This window comes from Podarcis gaigeae, assembly GCF_964106915.1.
Source record: "Podarcis gaigeae genome assembly, chromosome: 2".
NCBI classification, from domain to species: domain Eukaryota; kingdom Metazoa; phylum Chordata; class Lepidosauria; order Squamata; family Lacertidae; genus Podarcis; species Podarcis gaigeae.
Window position 1 is genome coordinate 102,821,690 of NC_139679.1, and position 21,495 is coordinate 102,843,184.

Consider the following 21,495-nt stretch of genomic DNA (forward strand, 5'->3'; position numbering starts at 1 on the left):
AAATTCTTTTACTCAATTTTTCTTTTATTTTTCTTTTTAGTTCTTTCTAAGTTGGTGGGGGAGATCTAAAGAGGATCAGATTTGCTATAGAACAGAGTTGGGGGTAGAAAATCTGGATTTTGCTTCTTTAAAAAAAAGAAAGACTGAATGAATTCTGGTCTGACAGTATGTATCTTGCATTAGAATGCATTGCTATCCTCTTAGTTGTTTTATTTTCAGCAATGTGTGTGCTTTTAGTTGCTTTAGTCTCTACTTATCTCTCATGAGAACACTGCTTATGTTTTCTTGTATTGTCAACTTGCAGATGCTACATTACAGGAATGCAGTATTATAATACAAATTCAGTTTCCACATTTTTTTTTTGCATGAACTTCAGATATACTGTAAATCACTGTCTGGACCTTTTAACAGCAATGCAATGCCAAAAAAAAAAAAATCCCCTCTAATTACTCCATTCAAAACAATTCAAAATGCAGTGACTGGCACGCTCCTTTGTTTTCGGAAATCTGTTTATTGAATGGACCACTTAGTTTATTCAGAGTACCACTAAAACATTACCTATTAAACACTTTTCTTATTGCAATAACATAATTTAGTGATTTACAGTCAAATGCATTACTGGAGAGAAACCATTGAAACAAATTTAAAGGAATATGCTTGTTTATGCCATAGGGAGTCAAACACTATAAAGCATGGTCAGTTTTGTTTTGTTTTGTTTTTAAAGCAACTGAAATAATGCCAAAGAAGGGATCAGTATTGTATGAAACTTTACTCAAGTGAGAAGTCCTATAAGAACAATCACGTTGGCTTCAAACCAGGGGCAAATTTATGGCACACCCTAAAACAGCAAGGGAAATAGCAACCTCGTGTAATTAGATTTGGTACGCCAAATGCCAAGATTAGCAGTGAGGCAGTCTTTAGAACCGAATTATATGCTGCTCAGGGTTTTCTCTCTTTCTCTGCCTGTCCCCCCCCCCCCCCTCTCTCTCTCTCTCAATTCTGAAGTGTGCTTGTTCTCTTTAGACACTTTACGGCAGTGTTTTGTTACTAAGTAGTTACTTTCTGTGCATCCATTCAGCGTAGACCTATGAGACTATGAAGGAGCATAGTAGTTCTTCAAAGCATTCAGTTGCCTGTGTGTGCAAGAGGCTGGGAGTTGCCTGAAGTCCCTTTTGCCCTCTTATCCACTGTTGTGCAGAGCTAAAGAAGAGTTAAGAATTGGGGGGGGGGGGAGAGAGAGAGAGAGAGAGAGAGAGAGAGAGAGAGAGAGAGAGAATGTATGCTTGCCTGACTATGCCAATAAAGAATCTTCTAGAAATATCTGTAAATGAATAGCTGCCATCAATCATTGTCATTCCTTTATTTCATGTCTACTGATGAGGTTGACTAGTGTCATTGTTTGTTACTGTCCAAACCATAACTTCATTCTTGTAACGTCAAGCAGATATGACAAGCACACATTTTCCAGATGAATAAAATACAAAGTCACCTTTTAATTTACAATTCAGCAGTTGCTGGTGGTTGCGCATATATATATTTAAATAAACAAATCTGTTCTAAAATAAAAATGTACTCAGATGCTCATTTGGCTTTTTGAGCTAAAACAAAGCTACTTATTTCCTGCGAAATAAACAAAACAGGTTTTCAGATCCTTGCAAACGAATGAATGCGCTGCAGCCTTTTATAACAGGAATCATTCATGGAGTTTTGCACCCATTTGTAAGGCTCCATCAGAATGTGTCTAAAGTTTTGATGTAGCAACAAGAAGAAAAATAAAGAGAAAGAGAAAGATGCTTGACGCTTCTGTCTAATTTGGTCAGAAGATTCCACACCCAAAGTGGCCTTTCTACAGCCAACCTTCTAGCACCAGGAGGGGGAAAGGCAGTATTTTTCAAAGCTGTATTTTCCTGATGGCAACATGGCTTTATTAATGACAGTAGAGGTTCACAACGTCTGCTGATTTAACCCGCAAATTGCCGTGCTTGTATAGGAACATACCTTAAACCAAGTCAGACCACTGTTCCATGTACCTTAGCACTGTCAACACTGATTTGCAGGTCCTTTTCCGAGTATCTGGCAGGGGTCTTTCCTAGTCTTACCTGTCAATGCTATAAATAGAACCTGGAATCTTCTCTACCGTAGAGATTGCGTGCTGATCTGAAGGAGAGCTTTCCCTTTCAACAGCAGCCCCATATGTCTATAACAGAAAGCCAGTCCACATGGTCCCTTGTCCAATGGCGCAACTTTTTAAGGGGCACAGCAAGGCTGCAGCAGGAAGGGAGCAGCTGAGAGGCCCCCACTGATTCACAAACAATATCTTCTCCCCCCCAAAAAAAAATACATTTTAATGGTGGTGGGAGAAGAAAGAAACATCTCCAGAGAAGCATTCTATTATGAAAGGCTTCCATCCCAAACTTGCAAATAATTTAGTATTGTTGGTGGTACCAAATCCCTGTTACGGAATCTCCCCACCCTCCCCAAAACAAAACATTTCCTTGGCTTTCAGCACCGTGTTGAATGCATTGGATTCTTTCTGCAAATGGAAAGGGTCAAGATGCAGCACACAGGCTCTTGTTGGCAAGAAGGGGGAGAGGCAATTCTTGGCAAGTCCATCTCCCCCTACATCGGGTATGGCCAAACATGGCCCTCCAGAAGGTTTGGGACTACAACTCCCATCATCCCTAGCTAACAGGACCAGTGGTCAGGGATGATGGGAATTGTAGTCCCAAAACATCTGGAGGGCAAAGTTTGGCCATGCCTGCCCTACACCCTCCCTACCACACTTTTCCGAAGAGTCCCCCAACTCAGCAGAGCAGTTTCTCAGGGAAGGGGGAATCCATTAACATGGCCTTCGCCTCCCATGAGCGAAGAATCCTAAATGTGCCAAATCCTTTAACATAAAGACTTCCAAAAGTACATTGCTGTGGAAGTTTACATTGTCATTGCTGTTGTTGACAAGAAGATCAGGGTTTTAGAACAACCAAAATAGTTTATTGCTAACCAGTGATTCATTTAAGATCTCTAACAACCATCTGTAATATTCAAGGAATGGCATAAAACCCACCTAATCCTGATAATTGGTTAAAATCTTTTTTCAAACTGTAAAGAATATTTATATTTCAATATAGCTGGCAGGGATTGCATTGAAACCATTAGACCCATATGTAATTTAAAGTCGAGCAGGAGGGAAGGTAACAAAGGACAGTAGGTTTAGATATCATGCTTTGCTTTTCCTAGAAAGAGAAATGTTTTAGTGCAAGTCTATATTTCTGCCCCAGCCAAATCAACACTTGCTAAAAATGGAAGCCAATCAAAAACCCTAAAACAGCTTGCTGGTGCATTTATTTTATCATTTTGATGAAGGGGAAAAAACAGCATTGCCAACGTAGGATGTTAATTAATATTTTATCCTCCAACATAGATTCTAGGTATTCCAAAGAGCTACAATGCAATTAGAAAGCATAACATTTAAAGTTGTGTCTGGGTGCCTAATCTGCAGCATAATCGCTTTCCAAACCCATCTCTAACTTGAGCCATGTTTTATTTTTAAGTATCCAGATCTAAGAGGGCAATTTTGAACATCTTCCGTTCTTCAGTCTTAACCTGTAGCTAATGATCAGTGGACACTATTTGAACGTATAAATTCAAATTACTCTGTAAGGCCTATGCCATCGTCCATTTCAGTATCTGGATTTGGATTGTATTCTGTCTGAGGAACCCACGCAGAGAACTTTGCAACTGCTTTGCACCTCCCCTTCACAGGAGTAGCTGAACAAGCCAGGCCACAGGTCTTAACCATAGCTCCCCTTCATATGCATACCCAGAAACTATGGCCGTTGGCCTCCCGACAGGCCAGAATATGAAGGCATGCTTAGGTTTGCACCTAACAGAAGGCTATGTTTAAGTGCTCGTCTGGTTGCTCACACAAAGAGAGGGATGAAGTGGCTGCAAAGGAGCTCAGTACACCCACCCCTATGTAGCTCTTGCTCATTCTGGCTTTGCATCATGACAGCAAACTTCATCAGCAGCTCTTTTCACAGCAGTGGCTTTCACAGAACTGACTTCACATGACTAACTTTACACAGAAGTGCAAGCCAATCGGGAGCCTGGGGCGGTGCACACGCCCTGCGCCCAGGGGCGGGGCCAGCCACCCACAGGGCGGGGTCAGCCAGGGCAGGACGCTCTGCAAGGCCTCCTGCTTGCCTCCTCACTCAGTCTGCCTTACAGCTGAGGGGGAGGCGGTGGGCAGAACGTTTGGGGCAGTGCGGAGCCTGCGCACATAAGCCACCGCGTCTCTCCCAGGAAAGACGTGTGGCTTGGGTGCGCTGCAGGCCCTGCGGTGAGTGCCGCCCGGCATTTTGTCACCCCCCTCAGTGGCGACACCCGTGGCGGACCGCCCCCACCACACATCCCCTTCTTCCGCCCCTGCCTCTGTGGGAACAATAACCTCTGCATGGATGCTGTATGTACATAGCTGCTGGGATGTGCATGATCGCAGCAGCTGAAAAACGTGGTTTCCATGATCAGCGGTTGTGTGCAGCCCCCATGTGGAGGCATTGGTTCCCCTAACTTCACCTCCACATGAGCCTAACCCAGCCACCAGCATAATGAGGGCTATGTTCACACGTTAGTGTGGGAGCTTGATACAGAGGCTCCTAAAGCTTGGGAGCTAGGTAGAAGATTGCTTGGCAAGTTGTTAAACCTCTAATAAATTCCATACCACCATTACCCCATGCAGTGTACACAGGCCATATTCTCAGAACTGTTAACCCCATCCCATCGTGAAATTGTCACCTCATGGTAATCATCACATCAGGCTAGATATCCACATAGAATGGCTCCAACACATGTTGGAAGGACACCACTGCCCTGGGGTGAAAGGAGCATGAGCAGTAAGCTTCTGGGAAGTGATTCCAGGATTCGACATTATGCAGCCAAGCTGGTGGGAAGGGCAGGACAGTGAGCATGATAGAAGCAGGTCTGGTTTAGGCCAATAGCACCTGGCTAGAGAAATGCATTGGGGGAATGCATTGCTCAGTACTGAAGGTGGGGGCAGCATGGAGGGAAGAGCACTCCTACTTAAGCAGAAAAATGATGGTGTCTGGGAAAATGAGAAGTTTTCAATGTACAGGGAGTCATTTTTAAATATGGGGCAGCCGTCAGTCATCCTGTTCTTCCCAGCTACAGGCTGATGCAGTGCATTGCAGAAACAGTTTTGCCACATGCTCCCTAGTTTGTCTACTACAAAAGACCACGGACAACAATCCTGGCCCAAATTGAGTCAGGTCTAGAGTCGAGGCAATATAGGACAGGATGCTACCATTTCAGGGCACAAAAGCAAGACCAAGACACCTAGTAGGAAGCTCAGGGAAGCAGGGAAATGGTGGAGGCAGGCAGACAGATTCCTACTCTGAAAAGCTGGATGTCAGTCTGGTTGCCTGCAGCCTATCTGCTGTTCTTACAGGAACCTGGGTCAGTGATGACTCAGCAATGAACTTTGTCCCAGCTGATTCTTATTCCTGGTGTTACCAGGTAGGATGCAGGGGACGTCACTGGCAGACACAGCCATGCACAGGTGCAATTCTTTATCTTTGCAAAAGCACCCATGTGCATGACATGCATTCTGAAGACCAGTTTCTACTGCAAAGAGAGAGAGAGAGAGAGAGAGAAATAAAGATGTTTCCCACCTATACTCAGAGCCAAACCATCATATCAGGCCATGTCTAGTGATAAAGACTCGAATGTAAGCTTCTGGTTTTTTTTTAAATTAAAAAAAATCATGTAGGTTAGTTCATTTAATTTTTAATAACTATTAAAAGAGGCTGAGCATGACACTGGATTCCTGTGAGGTCAGAATTCTACCCGCTTAGAGGATGAGGGGCGCTTTCAACTCGTAGCCAGTTTACTCTGGCTCACTTATTAAAGCATCGGGATTGACAAGGCACCATGGCTCGTAATTGGAAAAGTCATGAAATATCTGAGCAGAACTGGCAAATGAAGGCCTCCAGCCAATTTGTCAGCTTGCAGTCTACTCGGGGAAATTTGAACACTACAGCCTTGACTATTTAAAATAATTTTAAAAAGCTTCATCCAGCCTGTTAAAACTGTGAAGCTTTTGATTTATTATGTGTTTATTATTCTGGCTGCTGTAAAACTTGAAAATGGCAGGGGTGGGGAAGCCTTTTGCTGGTGTAGTTGTATTCATCAAATTGATCTTGGCCCAGAGGGGATGGGCATCGTCTGTCAAAAGAGATAGACAGCATCTGATTGGTTGCTCATAGTGTGCTGCAGCTTGAAACCCAAGGTTACACTGGACTTGGCTGAAGGTCTTAAGCCTGAAGGGAAAGTAAACTTACAGCCTAGTCCATTGTAACTTAACAATGCACAATCATCAGTATTGATGATGGGATGACATTCTCTGCTGTAGCCTGCAGCTGCCTTACTCTGTCTAATGGTAGAGCCGGCACTATGGCTTGCAGCCAAGTTGTTTGACTTAATTCACACATTCCTTGCCACTGAACTGAGAAACATACAGGGCTAATCGTGTGGTATCAGCCAACCAGATAAAACTATATTTAATGCTGCCCTGTAGACGTGCAGCTAGAAATTAATTTGATAAAAGATAAATTAGAAGATCAACCAGTTATTGAATAAAATAGGTTCATACTGAACAAAAAACATAAAACCATACTCTGGAATAACGTATCCTATCCTTTCAGTGGCTTGCAGTTAAGCCCCTCAAAATTCAGTGAGGCTTTATTCCAAGTCAGCATGTACAGGGAAAGGTTAGGCTGCCATTTTTAGTTCAACGTACAGAATCAAAGAAACACATACATTATTTGCTGAACTAACACCTCGTTGCAGTTAATGGAGACGCTGCAGGTTTTATAGTTTGCTTGTGTAGCCTTTTAGAAAACCAAAATCTTCTATGTAGATAATATACTATAAAAGGTTCGTCCCCTCCCTTCTCTTATTTTCTTTTTATTAAAAAAGGCTGCACTAATTCCTTAAAATAGGAGCCGGGCGTTCTCAAAGCAATTTGTGCAGTGCTCCCCACTTCAGAAACCTTTCGCAGAAATCTCCTTTGTTTCTATATAAGCACAGCTCCACTCGCTGTTTTTGAAACACAGGTCTTTAAAAAGAAAAAAGAAACATCTTGTTGTGCTTTTGAAGTGAGAATCATCCCAGAGAAACTCTAAGTCTTCATTTTAAGTGTGCTATTGTGCCCTTCAGCTTTGCTAATTCTCTTAAGACCTTAGTAGGAAGCTGTAAACAAGGTGGGGATTTAAATCCCGATTTCCTGCTTTATTTGTTGAGGATTTGTGCAAGGCCTCACTTAGCAGAAAACTGAGTCAATGGAGAAAAAGAATTTAAGGGAAAGGGGTTATTTTAATTCTGTTGCTCCTGAACAAAACACATCTGTGTTAGGACTGGAAACAGTGTTTTTTGTAGACATGCTCCTGTCTACAAAATACTTCCTGCTATCTAGGTATGATTTTAATGAATTAATTAATTAATTAATGTGAATAATAGGTGTAGTCTCTGTAAACTTCTACCAAAAGACATCAGCTTAAAATGAAACGAACAAAGTGGGTATTTTATCCGAGTTAAACATGTATTATTTACATGATGTTAGCTGCTCTGAGCCCGGCTATGGCCGGGGAGGGCAGGGTACAAATAAAAAATTATTATTATTATTATTATTATTATTATTATTATTAGGCTAGGGCAGCATCTTGCATTTCTCCTGTCCCCCACAAAGTAGAACAGAAGTTGAACCCCGATACAATGCTTAGGTTGCAATCCTCTGTGCACTTACCTGACGGTTAATCCCACTAAAATCTGTAAAACATACTTCTGGGTTGAAATGTATATAGGATTGCACAGTAATTATCTGAATCAATTTTTAATAGGGTCCAAAAAATAATAATCAGACTGCTCTGTCAATGAAATAGAAATTGCACCTCCACTTAACTTGTCTATGATGTTTAAAGGAGCATCTTTTATGTTGTTACTTCCAGAAAAGATTTTAAATCTGCTGTAAAAAAAATAAATAGCAAAAAACCCACACCCCTATGTTTATGTCTGCAGGTTGAGTAAAAAAACAAACAAACCATGATGGATAAGATTTTAGTCCCAAAAAGTCTAAAAGGGCTTATGCTTAGCCAAATTAATAAAACATAATGAACCACATTTCCTTAGAATGGCAGAATCTATTACAATGATTTAGAAATACATAAATAGGAACTGGCTGTTTGTTACCGTCCTTCTAGTTTGCTTTTTGGGATGAGTTCTTTTGGAGGTTTGTTTGCTTTCATGAGGGAAAAGTTCTCTTGTTAAGTACAGAAGAAATGTGCTCAAGTGGGGTAGATGCTGATTCTAGTACCTTTGGCCTCAAGGCAATAAATAAGTGTTGCAAGTTGACAATGGAAGCTGAAGACTATTTGATAGAGGCTTGTGAGCCTGGAATTCAGCCGAACGCTAGGGAGCGAAGTAGTTCTCGTGCTTCATTTAATAGCATTTGATGCATCTTATGCAATGCAACGTTTCTCTAAATTGTTTCTTTCTCTATATGTATAAATAAACAGATGCAGATAGAGCTCAAAAGCATGGCATGGATGAATTTATCTCTTCCAATCCCTGTAACTTTGACCACGCTGCACTCTTTGAGATGCTTCAGCGCCTCACTTTGGACCACAGACTTAATGATTCCTATTCTTGTCTGGCAAGTATATTCTTTGGTCTATATAATATCAATACTGGGCACCAAAGTCTGATTTGGGGGAAGTGTGTGCCGTGCCACTGCAATTAGTGGAAGCCGTGCCTGCTTACTCCAGGTCCGAAACTGGCCCCCAAACGTCTTATGTTTCGAAAACAACCTCTGTTAAACCTACTGTCTTTGCTAGCCATTCTGCACAGCACAGGGTTTCATGTTTCCTTTTTAATAAAATATTGACATGTAAATACTAAGAAACAAGAAACAGAACTGACACTCATACTTCAGTATCCATCATTGTTTCACGTCATATCCTAACCAGCAAAGTCAGTGGAATTGAACTAGGAAATAAATTTGGCCATCACTAAAAGGTAAAGGGACCCCTGACCATTAGGTCCAGTCGTGACCGACTCTGGGGTTGCAGCACTCATCTTGCTTTATTGGCTGAGGGAGCCGGCGTACAGCTTCCGGGTCATGTGGCCAGCATGACTAAGCCGCTTCTGGTGAACCAGAGCAGCGCACGGTAACACTGTTTACCTTCCCGCCGGAGCGGTACCTATTTATCTACTTGCACATTGACGTACTTTCGAACTGCTAGGTTGGCAGAAGCAGGGACCGAGCAACGGGAGCTCACCCTGTCGCGGGGATTCAAACCGCCGACCTTCTGATCGGCAAGTCCTAGGCTCTGTGGTTTAACCCACAGTGCCACCCGCATCCCAAAGTCGGTGGAATTGAACCAGGAAATAAATTTGGCAATCACTAACGTGTGTTAAATTCCTGTATAATTTTTAATGTACATTGCTATTTATTGAATGTGACTACACCCAAAGCTGTGTTTGATCCTGCAGTTGGGACTTTAGCTTTTACTTGACTTTTGTGTCAGGTCAGACACTTTCAGAACATTACACTTTTTTTGTGTGGAATGCATATACTTTCACAGTATATATTATCGTTCGCTTGTTCCTATGACGGCAGGATTACGGTTCTGGCACACCTCCTTGATTGTACTGAACATAATTTATAAAAGTTATTTGCAGCCTTGGACCCACACTATGTAGCTATGTCTTGAAACCATTTAAATCCTCCAACATAGCTTTCCTCTGCTGAGAAATTCAAATTGTGACTAGACTTACCTGCTAGTCTGTTGTTTCAACTACTAGGCATAGTAGTTAAAACCCTACATAGTAGTTAAAAACCTTTGGCCCTGTATACCTGAAGGAGCATCTCTGCTTGCATCATTAAGCCCAGACATTGAGATGCAGCACCGAGGGCCTTCTGGTGGTTCCCTCACTGCAAGAAGTAAGGTTACAGGGAACCAGACAGAGGGCCTTCTCAGTAGTGGCGCCTGCCCTATGGAACACCCTCCTGTCAGATGTCAAAGAGATAAATATACAACCTTCTGTCGTATGGTCTGTTGTGTTGCTGCTGTTTTTCCAGTAAGATGTGCAAGGTATAAGAAATAAATACATTATTATAGGATCCTGGGAGATTTGGAATAACAGTTCAATAAAATTTGCATTGGTTTGGATGTTTTTTTCTCATAATGGGGGCCTGAATGATTACCCTATTGGAGTCATGAAAGGTTTTCCCTCCAGATCAGACTGAATTTGTTTTCACCTTTCATTGCTGCATGATATGTTCTGCAAACATTCTTGTGCTGTGCACATGATTATCTGGCCATGATTATGGTATGCTTAGGTCTGCATTGGACAGGTGAAGGGTGGGGAATGAACAGAGCTGTCCTCAGGCTTGGGAGGAACATAAAGGCAGACTTGCAGCTCTGTCCACAAAGGTTGCTAGTAAAGTAAAGTTGTCTGCACAAACCTACATTAATGAACTACTGTACATCAGTGGCCAATAAGGAAAGAAACAGCTGTCTTTAAAACGTTTTCTTCATTGATCACCTCAAGGTGATGTCTACTCACCATGAGTGACCAGATGAACATCTTATTTATCAAATCTCAGCGAAGGCCTTTGCTTCTTTCTGACTACAGTTCCATTATTCTAAATAGCTGTTTGGCTCTGTGAACAATGTTTAAAGTGGGTGGGCATTGCTTACTTGAATTTATTTTCTGTGTTGTTGTTGTTTTAAATCAAAACCTTTGTTTTGAACTTGGCACTGGTGGTTTTGCTGGTATATTGAGGCTACAATTCTACTTAACAGCAAACAAAAAGTAAGCGTAGCAACCTATCTCTATCTTGCCCACTCTCACTGCCCCACTGTACGTTATTATTATGCAGTCACCATGAGGCCCCATATTACCAATATAAAAAAACAGATACCAACCAAGAGAATAGAATGGATCCTAAAAAGAGAGAGAGAAAGAGAGAGAGAGAGAGAGAGAGAGAGAGAGAGAGAGAGAGTTTGCTGCTAGAGACAAGTGTATTCCCCTTTGCTGGCTCCTAAAATGAAAACTTATCCTTGTGTCTAAAGTATTGGGTAGCTTTTCTTTGGGAGGCAGCAAATACTGATCCATTCACCTGTAACATACATGCCTCAGAGAAACCACTATCTATAATGCTCATCTGCATTCCACGTCTTGGCTGCATATGAGCCTCCTTATAAAATATAGGTTTTCTATTTTACCATTAAAGTTAATGAGATGAAATAAAGCTGCTTTTTCAAATGCAATATATGGAATAATATGGAATCTTAAACACAATATGTGAAGCCTTTGCAGCCCATTTATTTATACTTATGTGGATTTTTTAAAGGTCTGTGAAAGAGAGAGAGAGACTCTGTGTGTGTGTGTGTGTGTGTGTGTGTGTCAATTCCATACTAACAATATCAAGCCAAGTTCTCCATTTGCTGGGCTTCACACAGCTTGACTCACTAAGATTTTTTTCAAGTTGCAAATAAGATGTAAATACCAACTGGTTCACAGGTGATCCTGCCATGACCATGACTGGAAGCCTGGTCCTGAAGATAACATGTAAGGCTGTGCAGAAAGAAAATTGGGTTCCCTCCCGGTAAGATCTGCTCAGAACAGACCCACTGAAATTAATGAACCTATGTTAGTCATGCCTGTTAACTTCAGTGGGTCTACTCTGGGTAGGGCTAGCATTGGATGCAACTTACTGCTAATTTCCCTGCTCAGGAGAGAGCACATCTGCTCGCATGTAAGTGAAACTGTGTGAATCAGCCCATAGTTCAACGCTGCCACAGATGAGTCAATGCAGAGGCGTCCCGGGGGAACTCGAGCAAACGTACCAGAGGGCCATGTCTCTCTGAGTTTAGAATGAATACAGTACCCCTCCCTCTCTGTTGTAAAATGTGCCTCTACAGTTGTTCTTATGGCAATTCTTGTTCGCTCTATGACAGTTTCATAGACAGATAGATGCCCTAGAAACAGCATCCTTGCTCTTTCTTGAGCCATCGCTTGATTCCCCACAGAGGCAGAGATTTGTATGAAAACAAAGAAATTGACTCATCGCAGATAAGACAGAGGCGACACTTCTTGGCAGGGAGAAGCATTTGGGGGAAGAAGCAGAGGTGTTGTTGGCACCATTTACTGAAGCTGCCTGCCACAGTCTTCATAGCCATAGGCTCCCTCTCTGCAAATGGCCTTTTAGAAGTTGCCTCTACTGTCCATCACTGGTACTCACTCCCATATTTTAACAGTTCTGCTCTGCGGATTTGACACGTGGTGACTTAACGTGCTTTGTTCTACTACTCTTGAAACGGACCCAAAAGCTGCAGAGATAAGCATACTTTCTCCTTTATATCTGAAATGAAAATTTGCATTCAAACGTTCTAAGAGTTTGAAACACACACACACACCCAAAAAATGGTGGCATTCAGAGATTCCAGAGTTTCTGAAAATGTCAAACTGGATGATTCCAAAACATTCTGTATTTTTAAAAATCAATAACATCAGTGATCTAAATATTCAATGGGAAATGCCGGAAGGCCTAGTCTCAGGGTGTTATATGAATACTCTTTCAGTAGCGCCTGGGAATTTTTTGTCAGTTGTTCCATTCAGAATTTTTAGTATTATTATTTGTTATTTTCCCATTTTAAATATTATTCTAAGTAAAAACTATTTATTTTAGGCCATTTTGTAAACTAAAATGAATGCTACAAAAATTCAAAATGAAACCATTAATGCCATTTACTGATAAATGAAGTAATATCAATCCCTTCTCCTTCTGACATACCTCCTCTTTCAGCCTCCTGGCTCTCACTCAAGACCCAAACAAACCGAGAGCTCCTCCTCTCAAAAAAATAAATAAATTTCACAGCAAAGAAGGTTCCTGGAACCTTCTGACACCATTCAAGTCTCTTCCTCTAGGCTTGCTTTTGATGGGTATATAGGGCTTCCTCAGCCTTCCCACAGCTGTGTCTCATTCAGTGCCCAGCTGCAATCCACACACCCAGTTCCAGGCTACAGAGGTTTGGTGAGCTACCCAGAGGTCCCCAAAGACGGCAAACAAGGCACCCCTCTACACAACAGTTCTTGTTCTGGCCTCTGCGTACCTCTCTTGATGCTCCCTATCCCCTATACACTCATTGAGGTAAAAAAAAGAAAAAGAAAGGAGGACTGTATGGATCCGTCCACATCCCAAATTGCCTATCACCACATATCTTTCTTTTGTCCTCCTCAATAGCTGTCAGGTTTCGGGGAATCGGCTTCCTCCCCCGCAGCAGTAAACAAAAGATCAAACGAAAGGAACGGTTAGAATCTTTAATAATCACAGCGAGAGAAAAACACGTCTACTAGAAATGGCAGCGCTCCCAGTTAAGGGTCACCCCCTCCATCCCTATTAATCTACGTGACTCCTACGTCTTGCAATCTGAGCTTGTACCCTCTGCGCTTTCTGTTCTAACACTTTCTAAACTCTCTGTGTCCTTGGAGAAGGGGGGTGGACACTGTCCAGAGACTGTGAATCTGTTAACTCTCTCTTTCCCAATGCTGCTACTCCTTGCTGTTCCCCATCCAGTATTTCCCAGCTTCTGCCTTCTGAACTATGCCCCTCTGCAAACCACTGTTCCAAGTCTATACTGTCCTCCTGATCCTGAGAAGATGCAAGAGCAGGGGGAGGGGGGATCCTACCATTCCTCCTCAGTGCAGCCCTCCTCAGCACGGTCCCTGAGAGTAGGGGAAGCCATTCATGAAAGGCAAGTCACCCTGTTCACGGGCTCCACTGATAAGATCTGCAGCTTTGGGCTTTTCCGCCGTTCCTGAACTGGGAATAGCAGTGGTGTTACCATTTGTGGAGTTTGCACCTGTGTCTTATAAGGTTCTCCACTTTAGCCTCAAGCTTCCCAATACATTGCAGAATGTTATCTGGTAGGATGGCAAGTATTTTCTTCAGATGGTTACATAGTCGTGGTCCCAACAAATAGCCCATCTACCATTTTCCTGTTATCTTCTGCCAGCGCTTTTAAGCATTTTCCCCCCTGTGCTTCAGTGTTCATTCACAAAGCGGTGAACTGCTTTCATGCTGAGTCTTGTATGAAAAAAGGAAAATGCAGGAGCATCATTCCACAACGGAGCCAAAAGTCACCCGAAAGAAGCCAAGTTTATCAGAGGACAAGTTCTATGGACAAAAATAAGTGCCATGGCTTCTTCTTCTTTTTTAAGAATAATTTTAGAATAAATAGCAATCCCACGAAGGTGAAAATTACCATCAGGCCTTTCTAAAACAATTTCATTTTTATTTCCAGGGAAGATGGGGGGGGTATGCTCAACAGATGACCACCTTAACCTTCATTTATCCAGGAAATTTGGTTGCAAAATGGACTTCAACGTTGCTATAACAAAACGGAAATAGATCCCTAGGATCATAAAGGCTAAGTCTCAGTTAAGTCTCAGTTAAGTCCCAGACACCTTGTTCCCTGCCGAAAAAGTGAGTGTTTAGAAGGTGCTGTGTGAGTTTCTTGATTTGGGTCTGGAGATGGAATAAAGGAACAAAGGACACCTGAAGTGAGAAGAACAACCATCTGCTGAAGTTACACCGACTCTAGGAGAGTTTCCATGGCAAGCTTGTTCAGTTTCAAATGGCAAATCCCATAAGAGAGCCCATGGAAGTGTCAGTGACACAGTAAGATTCCCCCAGTAAACAAATTGCAGTAAGGAAGGAAGCAACTGTAGTAGTAGTAATAATAATCATAATCATAATCATAATAATTTATTACTTGTACCCTGCCCATCTGGCTGGGTTTCCCCAGCCACTCTGGGCGGCTTCCAACAAAGATTAAAAATACATTAAAATGTCACATATTAAAAACTTTCCTGAACTACAAATATGAGAAACCAGCAAAAGCTACACCAGATCCAAATTCATTCAAAGCCTGGCAAACAAAAAACAAGCCTTTAAAACAGAGTTTCATTTACACCACCCTTTTTGCTGGTGTAGCTTTCGCTGGGTTGCCAAGTCGCATGACCGAGCCGAACAGAGTCAAGATCCAGCATAAATTTCACTATCCAGCCCCTCCTCTACCACTCTTTTGGAACACCCATTTTCCAAGGTTTACTGGGCACTGGCTGAACTAGCACATCTTCAGCTGAGCCAGGGTTGGAGACAAACTGCCTGAGCTGGAGATCAACCACATCCTAACTCGCTCATCCTGGCAGATCTAGGGTTATGATTCCACCCCCCCAAAATCATGAACTGCAGTTGGGACTAGAAAAACCAGGGCACAGAGACAAGGGTCGACCAGGGAAGGCATTCTAGGCAATGTTTGGCAAGCTCAGAAAAAGGAGCCCGTAGACAAAAAGCCATGGAGGAAACCGAACTAAGCAGCAAAATAGATTCACAAATGCAAGAGCGTGAAATGAAAGGTAGATCTGCAAAGTGGTTCTGGTCGGCCAACCTGCCTGAAACCACCCCCTGTTCCTTCCCCCCCCCCTTTTTTTTAGGGGCTGCTTAGAGGCTGCAGCTAAATATCAAATATGACACGTTACCTACAAAGCCTAGGACCTTTGTACCTACGGGACCGTCTCTCCTGGTATGCCCCACGGAGGACCTTAAGGTCCATAAATAGCAACACCCTAGAGGTCACGGAGCCTAAGGAAGTTAGATTAGCCTCAAACAGAGCTGGAGCCTTCTCAACACTGGCTCCAGCCTGGTGGAACGCTCTGTCTCATGAGACCAGGGCCCTGTGGGATCTGATTTCTTTCCGCAGGGCCCTCCCCCTCTTTCTTTTTCCTTTCTCCTCCTGTGAAGAGGCTGCATCCTAATGTTTTAATGTTGTATTTTAATCTTATTTTTAAATTGTGTTTTAATCAACTTGTTTTTATTATTGGTTGTTAGCCGCCCTGAGCCCGGTCTTGGGCGGGGTATAAATAAAAATTATTATTATTATTATTATTATTATTATTATTATTAATAATAATAATACCCTATCCAACAATCACAGAACTGTACAGTTGGAAGGGAACCTGAGGGCCATCCAGTCGACACACACAAACACCCCACCCCCTGCAGTGCAGGAATGTGAAGCTGCCCTATATGGGGATCAAACTTGCAAACCTTGGCATTTTCAGCACCGCACCCTAACCCACTGAGCTATCCAAGCTGACTGACCCCATCCCTGCAATCCCCTATATGGCCTTGTAGCCATTTAGATCTGTAACCAGCTCAGCAAGCCTCCCTTGCCAATGCACAATCAGGAATGCACTTCAGGGCTTCTGATTATACACTGGCAAGCACATCTCCACCTGCCCCTCACCTGGTGGCACAGGAGCAGGTGGGTGTGGCTTGGGGAAAATGCTCTCAGACAAGATCAAATCAGAACTCGTACCACCCATGCCGCTCTCCCTGCTTTGCACATCCTGTAGCCTAATGAAGAGTTCAGTAGAACTCGAAAGCTTGACATTGCTTTGTGACATGTTGTGATATTAAACCTATTGCCCAACTGTAGATTTGGGTGTTCTTTCCCTCCCCCCCTCCCCCGAAGTCTAAATCCCACTAGAAATCAGCAGCGTGCTTTTTATTTTGCTTTCCCTTCGCCCTGCCCCACGCACCCCAGACAGACACAAAGTATGGGAAATATTTTAGTCTCAGCCCCCTCCACTAAAAAGCAGAATCCCAGTAGCTCTCTTGAAGTGGTGAGAGAGAAAAGAAGCCGCCATCAGAGGACTCTCATGACAGGCCACCTTCTGCGTTATTCTCAATCAGCTTCTTCGTTTTCACACATGCGCTTTCTGGCGACTGGAGTAATGAAAGGAACTGTATCTGCTCCCCTCCCCATGCCTTTGATTCTGCCCCTCATTATTTTCATCCCTTTTTCAATCTGTTCTGGAGTTGGCCCAACAAGGAGAAGCAAATCCCTTCGACGGAGTTTCTTAATTGATATTTCTTCAACTCTCCTCAACAGTAGCTATTTTGGCATCCAGAAAAGATTTGGTGTCATCCGAGTGGTAGAAAATATATTTTAATCTTTTCACAGCAGCGTCATTTCAAAGACGTAGCATTTGGGGTGGCAGATGGGGTGGCAAACAAGTTGCCTAAAGGGGCAGGGCATTGATCTACTCCCTGCAGGAACTTTTCAATTAAAAGATGAAAGATTCTGCAGTTTTGAAGCACGATATACGCACATCTTATCAATTGTTCAGCATCCCTATCGATACTGAAGATTTTTTTTTAAAAAAAAATGCCTTGGTTATCATACTTAACAGAATTTCAAATTAGGTGAGAGACAGTCTACCTGAGAAGCCATCATCGCTGTCACCATAATGCACGTTCTCCCGCCGTAAAACGATGGTATCGTGCTCTAGCATGCTGGGATAGATTTACAAAGTTGCTTCCCTATTAATTCATGCCTCTGCAACCTTGAAACTTCACTATTATAACACTTCTTACCATGAGCAGTGGCCCTGTAGACTGTTCTGAGAAAGCAACTCGAGGCAAACATGATGGTCCACCGGGAATATAATTTTGCTTTACTTTCATTACACCTGAATATAAACTGGCTTCTAATCAAATTCCATTCACAATCCCAAGATCTTAGTATTGACCTATAAAACTCTTATACAGCTTGAGCCTTATAAACCACCTTGGTTGTGAGTCCTAAAAGACCTGCTCCCTTTCCTGCAGACCGTTTTTCCACCTGGCCTGGGAAGGCAAAGTCCTGACTGACTCCAGCTACAAAAATTGAGGCTGCTGAACAGATTCTTGGGCTGGAAGGGGTGTGAATGTTGGTTTTTTCTATCTTTATTTCAGATCTTGTTGTGATTTATGTGGAAGTTGTACTGTTTGGTTGTGTGTTGTTTTTTTAAAAAAAATCTTGTTTATGACTACCTTTGTGATGTTGTAGTTATGTATTTGTTCATGTTGTAACCCACCTTGAGCGTGGTTTGAACTGTGGAAGGTGCCATACAAATAAAATTATGTATGTAATTTGTAAGTTTATATGTTGTAAGCTTATATTTGCGTAGAAGAAGAAGAAGAGTTTGGACTTGATATCCCACCTTTCACTCCCCTTAAGGAGTCTCAAAGCAGCTAACATTCTCCTTTTCCCTTGCTCCCCCACAACAAACACTCTGTGAGGTGAGTGAGGCTGAGAGACTTCAGAGAAGTGTGACTGGCCCAAAGTCACTCAGCAGCTGCATGTGGAAGAGCGGGGAAGCAAACCTGGTTTACCAGATTACAAGTCTACTACTCTTTGCTGGCATAATTAGCCCATAGCATCTGGTAGACTTTTCTCCCTCTCTTTTACTAGAGAAGCCTTAGCTCTTTGCAAACATTTCATTTTTTGCGCACAGAGGTGACAGTTGGGATCACAACTGCTATCCCTAGCCCTAACCATGTGTTCCAGATGCCATCCATACAAAGTCTAGACATGTATCTTGTGACATGCACAGGTTCTGTGCACATGAGCCCTACATTCCATTCTTACAGGGGTAAAAATCACACAACCAGAGCCCATGCACCTAGGCATGTATGCCTACCAGCCCTTGTTGGAACAGGTCCTCGGGCACATGGAGATCCCTGATGGAGCCGGAGATGCAGTCCCAATTCTGTGTGCACACACCTGCATGGAATGAAGCATAGGTTCAAAGGGCTGGGTTTGGTGACTGCAGAATTCCCTTCACCCCATACATTTAAAGCACTCTGATCCCACTTTAACCAGTTGTGGCTTCCCCCAAAGAATTCTGGGGGCTGTAGTTTGTTAAGGGTGCTGAGAGTTGATAGGAGACCCCTGATTCCCCGTCCAGAATTACAGTTCCCAGCATGATTTAACAATCAATCCCTCTTTGCAATGAACTATGGGAATTGTAACTGGGAGGGGAACAGGGTGTCACCAAACAACTCTCAGCACCCTTAACAAGCTAGAGCTCCCAGGATTCTTTGAAAGAAGTTGTGCCTGTTGGAATGGGTATCATAACACACTAATTAATGAATGTCATGATGGCTGCCTTACCTCTGTTATCAAAATACCAGTTGTGGGACTAGAAAAGCCTTTACATTATGCTAGGACTTCTGGTATCATTCTGGAACTGTGCTGTTAATTCTTCCTGTTGTTTTCTCTCCTGCTGGCTGCTTTATATTAATGCTGATCAGAATGGGGATTGTCCTTCTGAATGGGTAACTTATGGGTGATTCATTCAATTTGCAGGTGCCTGACTCATAACTTCAATCAGCCACAAACTTGTTTGTATGCTAGTAATAGAAGGTGATTATCAGCTGGGGTGTGTTCATGTGTTTAGCAAGCCAATAAGTAATAAACAAAGTGATCAGTAGTAAAAGCTCTGCAAATTCTTATTCTTTCTGAAATTTGGTGAATCTGATGTACACTCTGTCATTGTGATATTAAGTTTCTGCAGCCAACTTCTGAAGGTTATTGGATTTGTATTTATTTACTTACAATAATGCAAGCTTCATGTGTTTGCAAATACATTTCACTTCCATTGCTAATACTTTCTTTATAGAGGTTTCCATTTGTTGTTGTCACCAGTGGCGTAGTGTGGGGGGTGGCCGCACCGGGCGCAACATCTGGGGGTTAGGGGCGCAAATCCACGGGTTAGGGGGTGCAAATTACTTGCCTTGCCCCGGGTGCTGACAACCCACGCTACGCCACTGGTTGTCACTGTTGCCGAGTATCACATTTCCAGATCTGATGCCTTCGTTTGAAATAAATTCTCTCTTATTTCCAAACAGGGCTGGTTCAGTCCCGGCCAGGTATTTGTGCTAGATGAGTACTGCGCACGTAACGGAGTCAGAGGCTGTCACAGGCATCTCTGCTACCTCAGCGACTTGCTTGAGAGAGCAGAAAATGGAGCGATGATTGACCCTACCTTGCTTCACTACAGCTTTGCCTTTTGCGCATCGCATGTCCATGGCAACAGGTAAGTGGAGGACATGCTTGTCTCCATCAGGGAGGGGCAAGTCTCCAGTACAGATTTATTTGGCTACTATTGCATAATGGCTCCTTCCCTGTGGCTGTGTTCTTCTTATTGTATGATACACAACATACTGGGCAGGAGAATTGACTTGCTTGTTGTTAGCAAAAGGAAGGCAGCAAAGAATCAAGTGTAGACAGACCCAAACAGTTGACTGTTGCTTTTTGTTCACTTAAGAAAATAGCTTGACACAGTTTGGGGGAGGGGGGAAGTAGGGTAGTGTGATGCAGCAGAATGTATCTGTCATTGGGTACAATGAATTTGCCCTGTTTCATTTTCATCTGAATGAGAATAGACAGCTAAATACTAACAAGCAAAAGTTCTATATTCTGCTATAAAGTACTTATTAAGACTCAACTTGTGTAACTGAGATGCAAACTGATGTGTTAAGAATATTTTGAAATGTAGATTCAGATTTTGTTTTTTTAATGTAGCGCTGGCCACTTTGCAACTTAATCATAACTTCTGATGACTTGATTGTAAATAACCATTATATCTTATTTTATTTGGGAAAGAATGTTTCAAGTCAACATTTTTTTAAAAGTCTGGAATGGGGAACATTTGTGGCCTTCCAGCTGTTGCTGGACTACAGCTCCCATCATCCCCAGATATTGGCTGAGGATGATGGGAGTTGGAGTCCAACAAATATATGCTGCGCTGCAGGTTCCCCAGCTCTCTTTTAAACCATATATCAGAATGCTGCAAGATATACTTGAGTTTATTTACAAAAATGTATACATTTGGATCTTCATGCAATCTCTGTATTGGGTGGGAGAGAGCAAAGATGAAATAACTGAGATTCCTTCCTCCAGGTATTTTTAACAGCATGAAAGGAGAAGGAAAAGTGGGGAAGGAGTGGTAATAAATAGCCTTCTGCCTTTTTTCCAGGTCCTTTGTAAAACTTAAGCAAGGCTTTCCATAAAAGGTAAAGGTAAAGGTACCCCTGCCCGTACGGGCCAGTCTTGACAGACTCTGGGGTTGTGCGCCCATCTCACTTAAGAGGCCAGGGGCCAGCGCTGTTCGGAGACACTTCCGGGTCACGTGGCCAGCGTGACATCGCTGCTCTGGCGAGCCAGAGCCGCACACGGAAACGCCGTTTACCTTCCCGCTGGTAAGCGGTCCCTATTTATCTACTTGCACCCGGAGGTGCTTTCGAACTGCTAGGTTGGCAGGCGCTGGGACCGAGCAGCGGGAGCGCACCCCGCCGCAGGGATTTGAACCGCCGACCTTTCGATCGGCAAGTCCTAGGCGCTGAGGCTTTAACCCACAGCGCCACCTGCGTCCCATCCTAAGGCTTTCCATTGGCCGGTGCTAACTACTTTCTGCCTTGTTGGCTCCACTAACATGCAGTACAGGACTAAGAATATCCCTCAGTATAATGGTGAATTACCCATAGATGAGAGTCTACCAGGGCTTTACTAATCTATAAGG

General features: G+C 43.0%; 1 protein-coding gene across 14 annotated transcripts in view; it reads left to right on the forward strand.

Moving 5' to 3' along the window:
- CADPS (calcium dependent secretion activator) overlaps positions 1-21,495 on the forward strand; it is a 347,764-nt gene that overhangs the window by 196,476 nt on the left and 129,793 nt on the right. For all 14 annotated transcript variants that reach the window (XM_083723209.1, XM_083723203.1, XM_083723210.1 and 11 more), the window contains exons 12-13: positions 8,589-8,725; positions 19,823-20,010. In XM_083723209.1, coding sequence (XP_083579335.1) covers positions 8,589-8,725; positions 19,823-20,010 — 325 coding nt within the window. The remainder of the gene's footprint in view (positions 1-8,588; positions 8,726-19,822; positions 20,011-21,495) is intronic.